This window comes from Daktulosphaira vitifoliae, unplaced genomic scaffold (genome assembly GCF_025091365.1).
Source record: "Daktulosphaira vitifoliae isolate Bord-2020 unplaced genomic scaffold, ASM2509136v1 Scaffold_5, whole genome shotgun sequence".
Lineage (NCBI taxonomy): Eukaryota > Metazoa > Arthropoda > Insecta > Hemiptera > Phylloxeridae > Daktulosphaira > Daktulosphaira vitifoliae.
The window spans coordinates 6,990,606-7,004,132 of record NW_026099576.1 but is presented as its reverse complement, the minus strand read 5'-3'; the positions used below and the strand labels follow the sequence as shown (position 1 = coordinate 7,004,132).

Here is a 13,527-nt window from a genome sequence, read left to right as displayed (position 1 = left end):
ATCAGAAACAAAAACATAACGGGTCGGCTAATGTCAGGCGCAGCTGCACTTACAGTGCTACCACTTTTATAAAAATATGTTAAATAAAAATGGTTATAAATTACATCTAAGACAATAAAATACTTCAGTATTTTACTTAAATTCATTAAATAAAATATTTATGAATAAACTTACAGAGGTAGTTTTTAGGATCATACAACTCTTTTAAAAATAATAATGTAATATAGATAAAATTTAGTGGCTCAAACAAAAAAAATGTTTGTAGATTAAATAGAAGAACTTCTTTGTTTCTTCACAAATTTATGTCTGAATACAAATACGTAGATTCGGTAGATTTCAATAAAGATTAGAATACCAGTTTTTCAACTGAAATTTTTGATATTGTAAAAATATCACTAAACAGTCAAAACAAGTCATCAAGCAGGGATAAACCTAAGGATAATTTTTAAGGGCATATGAAATGAATCTGGTCGACTATTTTTGATCAATTTTTAACTTTATAATGATAAAAAAAAGTAGTAACAATACACATTGTTACTACTTGTTGTAATTAAGCCACAAAAAAACTTCATCACTCATCATAGAATATGTACTCTTATAAATTGAAGTTTGTAGCAATAGTTATTTGAAACATAAAACTCATCGTTATTATAGTATCGTGGTATTGACTAGCTCTGGTAGTTGTTATTTTGTTACTCATAGATGTAATTTTACCAAAACTTTTTTTCAAAATTGTTTTTAGTTTAGATGAAATTATTTAGTTAGTGATAGATCACTCTATTTGTAAAAAATTTTTTTGAAATTTCGTATGGATTACTCTCAGAACACAAAAAAAATCTCATCAAGAATGTATAAAGATTTTATAAATTATATAAAATAGTTTAATATTTTAACAATATTTAATAATAAAAAAAAAAACGTTTATTATATAAAAATATAAAAACTAATGCTGTAAATATACCATATTTTGTTTTTCAGGTATGTAATTCGTATTTTATAAAAAAAAATATATTAGGACTTTTATGATTATATAACAATTGAATCAATTTGAGAAACAACTAATCATCAAATATTATTTTGTATAAAATTATTTTAAAATCTTTACAAACAGTATAAAACAATATATTTGATTACAAAAAACTAATTTTTCGTTTTAAAAAAGTTCGAAATAATTTTTTTGATATATTATTATTATTTTCTAATAATAATAATTATTAGAATCTAAATAATTGGCGTAGCCAGGGAAGTAACAAAAACCATGTCCTTATTGACAGCAATATTTGTTTTAAACGTAAAATATTGGATGGATGTCATTTTTTTGACTATGTCACTTTCTCTTTAAGAAATCCGGGAGACAAATTCTCGAAACAATGATAAATGATATCAAGTTCAACAAATTAATTTATTGCAAGATAACAAAATTAGTATTCTTAAAAAATGGTAAGAATTTAACTAATCTAAATCATTTGACATTTTGTTTTTTAGGTAAAACCTATGATACTAATTAATTCAATAATTTTAATAGTTTATCATATGTAAAATTTTTATTGACTGATCATAAATATGTGTAACATTTATAAGCAGTAGATAAATAAATATCATAAAAAAAATAATTAATTACTTTTAGGTTAATCATTTTAGGATAGCATGAGGATTTTTTTTCAATGTGAAACATTTGAAGCTACTGTTGTGGCTATTGTACATCTCCATTCATACTCACTATGCTGAACTTGTGTACATACAATATTTGTTAATATGGGATAAATGTAAGTAAATATAAAGTTTGAAATAAAAGCTTGGATAAATGTGATATGTAGTGGCGTAGCCAAAAGGCCATGTCCTCCAAAGACAGCAATATTAATTTTCTATACTGAAATGATGAGCCAAAACAATTTTGTAGATTTTTCACTATAGCCACCATCATGAAATATGTTATTATTAATGACAAGAATGATCCATAATTGCCATACTTATATGAAACTAAAACTAAGCTTTTTAAAAACATTAGTAAAGGGAGGGTAATTATTATTAAAGATATGTTAGGTTAGATCAATTAATAGTTGAAATTTGAGTTCTAAGTTCATAAATCATAAGTTTTAGACTCATAATTTTAGTTTTAAAAACAAAAAATACTTCAGAATTGTTTTTTTTAATGTAATTTACTAGTATTAAAAATATTGACAATTTTATTTAGTAAAATATTTGTTGATTATTGCGATTAATTATAAAATAGTTTAAAAAATTTTCGTAGACTACCTATAGAAAATAAAAACTTTTCATTTTAAAAAAAATTAAAAAATATCATCTGCAGTCACCTAATTTTGACATAAATATTATTATTGTTCAAAAAATTGATTAATTCAAATTATAGTATAGCTAAAGTTAAAATTGAAAATTTCAAAATGTTTTTACTTAATATTATTAAGTATTATAGTGGAAATTAGCCACTTAAAAAAAAAGGTTCCTCGCTGAATTCCAATAATTTATAAATTTTTTAATAAAAACAATATAATCTAATAAAAAAAATAGATTTGTTGAAAATTGTTGTCATCTATTTTTTAATTTTAGGAGGACTTTGCATTTTAAGCGTCCCTATTATTATCGTCGTGAAAAAAAGTACGTTTCATAAAATAGCGCATTTTTTCTCTAAATTAAAAAGACATCAAAATTTTTTTTTTATAAATAAAAGGTGTTTCACATTAAATGCGACTTAAAATTTAGAAGATAAAATAAATATTAAAAAACATTAGCTCTCTTATGATTTATTTTTCAATCGTTTATAATAGTAAAATAAAAATTAGACTGACACATAAAATTATTAAATAAAATTTATATAATTATGACTAATTTACGGTAGTAGATTAAACTGTATCATAAGTTTCACTGATAAATTTGATTGTACTGTTGGCAGTGCCGTATTGATCATCATGATTTTAAACATGTCTTATCTAACGGCGTAAAACGAATATTATGAGTAAGTTTTTTTATTTGATTTTTTGTCATAACAAATTTAATTCTACTTTCCATTTTTCATTTGGATGTAATTTGTTAAGTTTTTTTAACATATATTTTTTTATATTACACAATTTGAACTCCATGTCGTATACTTAAGTTAAGGAAGCGTTATCGCTAGTTAGACCTTAAAAGTTTCATATTAATAATAATATATTATTTCTATGGATTCGATTAGTAATGATGATTCAACAAATTACCAATCTCCTAATTGCAATCAAACAGATATAACAAAAGATGGGTCATTTTATGGAGTGTTTGTTGAAACTGACAAAGATGAAAGTGGTTTGTAAATAAAATAATTTATTTTGCTAATTTTTAAATATTTTAAGTGTTTCTAGGTACTCCTAAAGTGTTTTCTAAACTTCAAGAAACCTTATCTGCTGTTAAGTCTAATAAGGCTGCTCGATTTAAAGTATTCAGGTCTGCCTCTGAAGCTGAACATTTTAGTATATTTGGACAAGAATCACCTATTAAACTGTCTGAAAAAATATATGTTCCTGCTATTCCCACAAGTTTAGGTTTTAAATCACTAAAATCAGAAGAACTTGTTGCATTCAGACGTCTTATTGAAAATGGGGATGTAGACAAAGTAAAACAAGCTGTAAATTCTAACCCAAAGTTCCTTGTTAGTAGTGGTGATACACCTTCAATTATTCAGGTAATCTATAATATTATAATATTATAATAATGTTATAATATTATATATAATAACAGTGGTTATTAATTTTTTATTTATTTTATTTCTAAATAGGAAGGGTGTAGATATAATCCAATACATGTTGCTGCTCGATACAATCAAGCAGCCATAATACATTTTATAATGGAATGTATTACTAGTCAAGATTTTATAAAATTACTGTATGGAATTGAACAGTCTTATTTATCTCGCAGTGAAATTATTGCAGATTTATATTTAAATACACCGGATAAAGCATCTAATGATACACCTCTTCACATTGCATCTAAATTTGGTCATATTGAAGTTGTTAAAGAACTTGTGTCTTATGATAAGTGTTCACTTTCATCAAAAAACAAATATGGCCAGACTCCAAAAGATGTATGTTGTTTTTTTTATAAAACCCTTCAAATGTATTAGTGCTTTATAATTGTTTAGGTAATTTGTTCAAGAGGAAATTATCAATTTTACAACGAGATTTTAAATTTGTTAGAAGATGTTTTTTTTGTTCCTATGTGGAAATCGGATGATAACTGCATTCAACCCACCATAGGAAAACCATTTTCACCTAAATCATCACCAATAATATCAATAACCCAAGTATTTTTGTGCCTAAAACTATGTATAATTAAAATTATAAACAATAAAATTTACTTTTTAACTATATTTTTTTAGTTTGAAAATGTTGATTTTAAAAAATTAAGTCCTAAACTTGAAATAAAAGCAATTGCAGGGCCAATGAATGAAGTAGAAGCACAACAATTCTGGAAAGATTGGAAATCTCCAGTGCGAAAATCATTGTTATCACCATCACCTGTAAAAAAGCGTAATAGTCCAAGATTACGGGAATTGCAAGAGAAAAGTTTTGAAAAAGCTGGAAGGTATTTAAATAACTTGAATTATTTAATTACTTCAGCTAAATTTTTTTGTTATGTAGAGAACTTGCAGAAATAAAAAATATTGGATGGGCAGAGTATTGGTCATTTTTAGACCGAATAGTTGATCTTAGAACAGAAAGAGGTCTTCAACTTCTTGAAAAATATTTAGGAGAGAGATTTAGTTCAAAAGAATTGGAATTATCAGAAAAATTGACTGCAATTGAATCTACTGTACTTTTGAGTCCTATGGGTGAATTGTGTAAGGCGTTAGAGTCAATGAGAATAGGAAGTAATCAAAAAGGAAAAAGTCCTAGAAGATCAACACTTGTATCTTATACTTGTCTAGTCAAATCCTGTAAGGTTAGTCTAGTTAAAGGTTTAAAAAGGAGAAATTGTAGGATAACTATTTCAATATTAATATGTTTTCTTTTTAGGTGCTTAGTGAGCGTTTATCAAAGTTTATAATATCTGAATATGTCAATAAACATAATATTGAAAGTATGGCAAACCGTTTATGTCATGAAGTAAGACATTTATTAGTTTTAGAAGACAGTTTCTATTCAGATACCCGGTTTGATCAAAACATACAGGGTAAAATTCATGGAAGAGTAGCTATGAATTTATGTCAAATACTAAAAAGTAATTCGGAATTCAGTTTACATTTCCATTCTGTGCTTATTTTACTACAAAAATATTTTTTGTAAGTAAATAATTTACTAATTATTTTATATTTATGATTATAGTTTTGAGTCTTCGACTTTTTTTTTTACTCTTATCAAACTATACCTGAACTTTCAAAAAATATATGAAAATTCATACGAATTAAGACTATTTATAATATAATTTGTTTCATGTTTAATATTGTAGTTTATAATATAATCCTTTTAGGAGTTTTGAAAAAATTAAAACTAGAAGTGAAAATACTGTAGCATGTTTAACAAACTTAATGACTGTTATTTATAATAATATTAATTCTTCAAATTGTGCACAATCAACAGATAGCGAAGAAGATTGTAAAAAAATTTTTTTTACTATTAATCCATGCTCATGTAGTATAGAACTGAAATCTAGGCTGAAACCTAAACAACTTTTTACAGGTAAAAAAAAAATTTAACTAATGTAATAAATATAAAAAAGTGGATATTTTTTATTTTTATTTTTATGTCTTTGTATTCTTATTAGACTTGTTGTATGAATTAAAAAACGTAACAATCATAAAAATGTTGTATTTAAAACAGCCAATAATTTACTATTTTATTTATACTGATATTTTAGTTTACTTTATAAAATATGTGTAAATAAATAATGCATATTTCACTGTGTTTAGAGGAAACTCGAAAAAAAAAAATAATAAATACAATTATAATAATTAATTACTTTATAATTTTTTAAAATCTGTATCAGAAACTGTTTAATTAAATTAATATAATTTTCCTAGCTCAAAATTCAATATGTTTAATTTATGTAAGTGCAAAAATCAGAAGAATAAAAAATTTCTAAATGTTTAATAAGTGATATGTAAACATTTTTTACTATTGTTTCCAATTTAAAATAAAAATTTTTGCACACATTTTTTAATATTATTATACATTTTTTATAACTTAAATCTATGTGATATAATATAGATTATTATTATTTGTTTGAATTTTTTTTATACTGTTTTTTCTCACTATATTGAAAAAAAAAATTTATATAGTGTTAGAATATTAATTAATTTGTATTGTAGTGGTAAAATGTAGTAAATTCTATTCCCATAACAAACTCAAATACTCAAAATAAAAATTAGAAATTTTTTTTTTATGAAATCTGGTTGTTTAAACAATGTAAAATTTGTTTAAAAAGTCAAAAGTTTGAAAAAATGAGTTTTTTCTTATATATTCAAAAAACTTTAAATAATCCAATTAATTCAGTAAATTTAATAAGGATTTATTGCTAAAATGATTTGACGGCTACAATATTATATGATATAGTTGCTGCATGACTTATATTGTTTAACCAATACAGATATATAATTTTTTTGAACCATGTATGCCATTAACTAAGTTATACAAATTTTTTTCTTGGTAAGTTTTTCCCAAGCTCCACCAATATATAAAAATATCTCAAGAGGCTTAATTGATTATATATTGTTTTTTTGGTACTCTTTTGCACTGAGTGAGTTAAACAGATTACTCTAATGAAAAATATCTTTTTAAAAACAATATAAGATATACATTACTAAAAAAATTTGAATATTTAATTTTTTTTATAATATTCCATCATTTTTATTTTTTAGATGATGAAGATAAAAATGATTCTTCTAAAATAAAAGTTACTGAAGGTAAATTGTTTTTAATTAAATAAGCTTATTTGATTTATAGAAATATAAGATATATTATTAATAATTTTATATATGGAGGTATGATTTGCTTCATTGACACATATGAATATTCAATAAATAAAAAATTTGAACACAGAAATAAATTGTAACCATAATAATTTGAGATACTTGTGAAAACAATTGTAATATATTTTCAGTATTAATTTTATGTATTGACTGTAGTTAATTTAGGAAAAAACAATATTTTAAGAATCTAAACTACATATCATCTCACTTGAAGATATGTAGTTAATATACTTTTTTGATAAATAAACATTTGTAAAATTGCAATGAATTAGTTAATTTAAAAATTTTCTATATAATAGTATCACAATTTCCCATAATTAAAAATTTATTTTACCTCACTTTATGTTTTTGGAAATTAAATGTTAAAAATAATTTTTTACTCTATATTAATATTATATTAATTTTTTTTTAATGGATTTTTTTATAATAAATGTTTTATTTTCATTGTTTTAAAAATATTTTAATGCATTATGAAGTGAACTTCTTGCTTGAAATGTTTATGAATGTAACTATATTGTAATAAGTCATATAACTAGTCAGTATAATTACAACCACTAGCCTGTCACTATCGCTTTGAAGATGGACTCTTCAACGAGTCTGAAACATCAGCTCATAACTGGAACGTGGACACACTCGTAAACATTTCAAGCAATACAACAATCCACAAATGCTTTAACATATTCATATGTTAACTCTTACAAATCAACTTTTAATAAAACCTTTTTAATGAATTTTAGAACATAGTTCAGATGATGAAATTTATATTAGTGCACCATCAAGTCCTCAAAATGAATCTTCAGATGATGAAATGTTTCTTAATGCTGAACAAAATTTTTCTTACCTACTATTTTCCAGGTAATATCAAATAATATTAAAAAATGTATTATTTTTTTGTTCAATTAAAATTTTTTTTCTCACATAATACGTTATCAAAATATTATATAAATAGCTCTGTGATATTCATATTCAGTGCTATTAATTTCTTAAATTTACTGATAAAATTGTTTGATTTTATTTTTTTTAGGAATTGTCCTACTAATGATGATTTACTAGTATATGATGTTTTAAAAGGGACAAAATTGGATGCTAATAAATATCCTTGGCTGTATAGATGGTTGTACTCTATGGATGATTATAATAATAATCTGTGATATTGATGTAGTAATCTTTATATTAGATGTTATTTTATATTTGAATTATTTTATTTTTAAACTGTTGTTTTATAATAAAATTTGTATAATATTTATTCCTTGATAAGATATTTTAGCTAGTACCATACATTTTATTATTACTTTTTTACAATTTTTAAGTCAAGTTATAAAACATTCTATCTTTATTGAAATATCAAAGATTTGTTTGTATGGTGAAATAAATTTATAAATATCATTAAATTAACAGTGTATGTTTTTCAGGATGTGAGATTATTAATTGAACTATAAAGACTCATATAATATGTTGATCAACTTTTATTCATTATTAATAATCTTGGAGAATCAGTCAAAGTTTATTTACATAATATTCAAAGTGAATGGTATTATATGGATACAGTAAACTATACTTATTAAAACAAGCAATATGTTTTTAATCTTATGTTGTTTTATGACTGAGAGAAATTTCTTTGTAGTCAACATGTAGTTGTTACTTTTTTATATAGAGTAGGGGAATTTGGGGCATGATGGTACATCTAATATTGAACTCTATGTAACACGCTCAATTTAAACTTTTTCAAATATACAAAAACTAAATTAAAATTTTAAATATTTGTTACTAAAAAATACTTATTATTTTTTAAAATATAAATGTATATATTTTAAACAATAAATTAAAAAAAAATTATAAATTTCAATAACATTTAGTTTTGTTACTAAGCTGACAAAGTATTGATTTTATCCCGACGTACATTTTTTTTGTTTGTACATGAAAATTCTTAGCTCTCACTAGACGTTATTGGCTTATGTGTCAAAAGAACTCGATTATAATCTAGTTAAATCTTTTATTGCTGAAAATTGGAAAAAAACCCTTCATTTTAGAAATTTAAAAAATATCATTTTTTTGTATTAAATAACATATTTGATATTTTGTTTGCATTTAAAAACTGCTATAACTTTTAAAAAAATTACTGATCATAATGAAATATTATGAGGATATACTAGAGATAATAGACTTTCTTTTGGTATGATTTTTATGAAAATTCAATGAAAACCTAAGTACAAAAAGGGTTTGAAAGAGACCACTCACGCATGTAAAAAAAAATTTTTCAACTCAATAATTGAGTTGATTATAATAATAATAATTATTATTATTGAAAATGTTTTGTATATTATAATAGTGATGTTAATTAATGTCAAATATCATCTATACTGATCCTAACTATGATGCTTCCCCATAAAAATTTAAAAACTAAATAAATATTTGTACATATTTAAAATCACTTTAACTATTTATAATGATTTAGTAATTGAGCACTGTGGTCTTAAGTATATATACAGGGTGATTTTTTTATCATAACCCACTCAATTACTTATAGAATAATAATAATTTAAACATTTTTTTTTATTACTATCTTTAGTTACACATTATTCTTGAATTATTAACTATGTAATACTTTATTGTCAGTTAGTGTATTTATAAACTCACAACAATGTACCTTACTATCATTGATAATAACAATGCTGTGTACCTGCTAATATCGATGTCATAAAAAATCAATTAGCTACCTGTATTATTAAAAATTCAAATGCCATTTACTATTGAATTAAAAACTCAAACATTTTATTAAATTAAAAATATGTGTTACCATTTAAAAAAACAAAGTTGACACCCTTACCAGGCATAAGGGATGAACTTAAAAAGTATTACATAGTTAATAATTCAAGAATAATGTGTAACTAAGGATAATAAAAAAAAAAATGTTTATTGTAATTATTATTATTCTGTAAGTAATTGAGTGGGTTATGATAAGAAAATCGCCCTGTATATATATATCTGTATTAGTAGTATGGTACTGTAAAATTAATTTATCAATTTTAATCCATTATGCATGAGTTATTTATATTAAATTAATTAATTTTTAATAAAATTATGGAAACATTTATTTTTATGTAATATATTTTGTTTAAAAATATATTAAATAGGTCGAAAAATATATTATTGCTCTAATGCCCTAATGACAGCTAGGTACTTTGCTTGGGGCATTATAATGAATTAAAAGAAACACAACCCAAGAAGCATATCCCATTTTTAATTGAAAACAATAAAAAGATTACTAAATTTAGTAGTAATTTCATAAATTAATAAATAACGGAAATAAAATATTTTATACACATTTAATAAATATGTAAATATTATTTTTAAGTAGTATAATAAAATTCGTACTATAAAAAACGTTTTAAGTAAATCAAAATGTTATTGTTTTTACTCATCAAAAGGCAAAAAATCTAATATATATAAAATTTTTTTGTCAAAGAAAATATGATGGATTAAAAAAAATATTTTTTATATGTTTATGGCTTTTTTGTCAGTGTAAAGAACTTTGACTTACATGTTATTGTAACCTTTTTATTACTTATTCTAAATACATAAAAAGTAAAATTATAAATCTTTCATGTTAATAGATACATAATAGACAATATAAAAAAATGTTTTTGCTACTTTGGTATAGTAAATTCAGGCGGGCCCAGATCAATTTTTTTTATAAATGTTAAAAATCTATACCGAATAATTTGATAATTATATTACTAAAATCAAACTAAGTAAACAGATTACTATTTTTATCATGTATAAATTCTAAATAATTTTTTTTTAATATATTCGATTCCGATCTATTTGAAAATAAATTGATTAAAAATGTCCTATGTTTTAGAATAAGTAGTTATTATAATGTAAATTTTTTTTGAAGTGCACTGTTTTTGTAAAATAAAATAAACATCAAATAAAATAGTTACTTGCGTACTTATCAATCATATGAAAATAGGATATGAATCATACCACGGCCACTTGATATATTTACCATTAATTTTCAATTTCAAATATAGTTCCTTAAAAAATACTAGAAGTGCACTTATAAGACTTTTATGTTTCGCAAACAAATGATCGCAATTGCAAAAAATATTTACAATTATTTTCATGCGTTTTCAAATTTAAGGAAATAATTTGATTCAAGTATGTAATATTACATTTATTTTTATTTAAATAAATTTAAATTTTTTAAATAAGTAAAATTTTGTTTATTGTGGAAAAAAAAATTACTAAATATAGTTGCACTAAATTTTATATATGATTATTTTAGCTTTAAATAAAATAATAGTCACAATCAGAAATGTTATGTTATATTGTTATATTTTATAATAACATTTATTTAAAATTTTCTATCGGAGGTAGATGGCATCAATGTCACCCTTTAGGCAGTTGTTATTTTAACATTTGTACCTTCTAATTATAAATAGTGTTAAATTGTAAACAACAGATTCAAAATAAAAGTAGCACGAACATATTTCGTATGCATTAACAGTACTTTAAAGACGTAATTCAAAATTTGTAATTTTTGCCATTTTGATATTGAACTGTCAGTTTACTTTATCTATGAAAAATTACATGATTTAATATAAATACAACGATAATAAACTCTGAATTTTACTTTAACGAAAGTAAAGGATGAAATTTGCATTTTTAAGTATAATTTTTAGAGATGGGTAGGTTTTGATTGTATTCATAGAACAATATGTTCTTATAATAAAAATATTCTCGTACACATATTCTTAAAATATTATGAGTTTATTGATTGCTGTTAGACAAAAATAAGTGTTGGCAATATGCGTCAAGTACATGTAATGTTGGTAATCATAATAAGTATGCTCGGCGACACTTCGGTATTCTTGAAAGTGTTGAAGATTGTTGTTATAAGAAGGATAAGAGAGAAATACTAAGCTATAAGGGACAGACGAAGAACAAGACACAAATATTAAGCGTACCAAGAAAAAGATGTAACCAAATACAGGGTGCAAACTAGGTGTAAGTACTTGAGCTAAGTAAGAGAGAATACAAGGTTGGCAAAGACATAAAGAATAAAGTAACAATCTTATGATATAAGGTTAAAAGTCGACGACCGAGTACTAAGACTGAACAGTTAGACAATAAATTTTAAAATGAGAACTGAAGTCGACTGATCAATATATAAGTTTACTGATACAATATAATATTTAAAGGTTTTCTAATAAAATTACATTTTTTTTGGAAGAGAACCTTTTACCTATTGATACAATTTTTGTTTTTGTTATTAAAAATTAATTAATTTATTAGTTATTAAATAAAATTTATAAAACTATTCACTTATCTTCGACCTTCATTGACTATTAAATAAATAAGCTAAAGTATTGAATTATCTTAATTATTTTATTTTTTTATACAATTCTGAAAAATAAATCAAGTGTATTAAGTTCCTAATTTAAGTAATCTGCAAATTAGTGATAAGTATAATGCAAGTAATATAAAATACAAGGTTTACTTACAACTTTAAAAATTCTCTTAACATATTGGCAAAGACGCGGCTTTCTTTAATCCTTCTGAGTGGGTCTAACTAAGAAATATACTTGAGATTCTATCTAAATGATTTGAACCTCTTAAATTATATTAAGTACCATATAGAAATTAATAGACATATGTATAATAGGTCTGTTTAAAATGGTACACTCATGTTTAAATGTCGTCTGATATTACAAATTTTGAATCCATACCTAAGATAATAATGTAATTAAGTAATTTTATAAATATACCGTAATACGTAAAAAGATCCTATTCTCTTGGATTAATCTATTTAAATTAAGTTATTTTCAACTTAACTTCAAGAGTAAATTAAATTTATTCGAAACGCAAAAAAGTCTAAATATAATTCCAACTGAATAGAGATAAACGTAGGTGGCAATTTAAACAAAATATTTGGGGTATCTAACTTAATTTCTTCAACCCTTAAAAATATATTGTATAAACTTACAGGTAATTCTTACAACTTCTGGGAGCTACGACAGGATTTACTCCTACTTAGATAAATAAGTACAATAACTACAAAAAATAGTCAAAATATGTAAGTGATCTAAGTATACAAAAAATTGGCACAATATATTTTTGCGATCTAAGAGTGTAACAGAAAATCTCATGGTTAAAAGTTTCAGAATACTTCTCAAATATCTTTTATTCTAATCTGTTGTAATCTAAGATTTCGAGTCTTTAAATTCGGACGGCAATATCGTGGAATACTGGAAAATTAATAAAAAGATAATTTTTTAATATTCGTAAAAATTTAACCAAGAGTAATGTAGCCAAGCTAGTAGCGAGCCAAGAGAGGCTATAGCCACTCTATTAATCAATTATTACTCTAAATAGCAAGGGTGGACAAGTTAATCGAAATAATTAAGAAGGTAAGTTAAGTATGAACATTTCGATAAATCAACAGTTAAAAGTTAACAACTATACATTTAACTAGCTAAGTTAAATTTTTTTTAGCTTCGATGCGAAGCGGAGAAGGTATTAATTTTACTATGATGTGTTTTTTTTTTTTTTTTTTTTTTTTTTTTTTT

At 23.3% G+C, this 13,527-nt stretch overlaps 1 protein-coding gene across 2 annotated transcripts; it reads left to right on the top strand.

Annotated features, from left to right (window-relative positions):
• The first annotated feature begins 2,980 nt into the window (after positions 1 to 2,980).
• On the top strand, positions 2,981 to 8,201 carry LOC126908519 (ankyrin repeat and LEM domain-containing protein 2 homolog). 2 transcript variants are annotated; one of them, XM_050690678.1, is made up of 11 exons: positions 2,981 to 3,297; positions 3,354 to 3,673; positions 3,767 to 4,072; positions 4,130 to 4,291; positions 4,367 to 4,572; positions 4,629 to 4,929; positions 5,004 to 5,269; positions 5,458 to 5,666; positions 6,845 to 6,889; positions 7,693 to 7,810; positions 7,980 to 8,201. In XM_050690678.1, the coding sequence occupies exons 1-11, from the start codon at positions 3,177 to 3,179 to the stop codon at positions 8,104 to 8,106; spliced, it is 2,181 nt and encodes a 726-aa protein (XP_050546635.1). In that variant the 5' UTR covers positions 2,981 to 3,176; the 3' UTR covers positions 8,107 to 8,201. The 2 variants fall into 2 exon arrangements, with proteins under 2 accessions (XP_050546635.1, XP_050546634.1); XM_050690677.1 differs by having other exon boundaries at positions 3,345 to 3,673.
• The last annotated feature ends 5,326 nt before the right edge of the window (positions 8,202 to 13,527 follow it).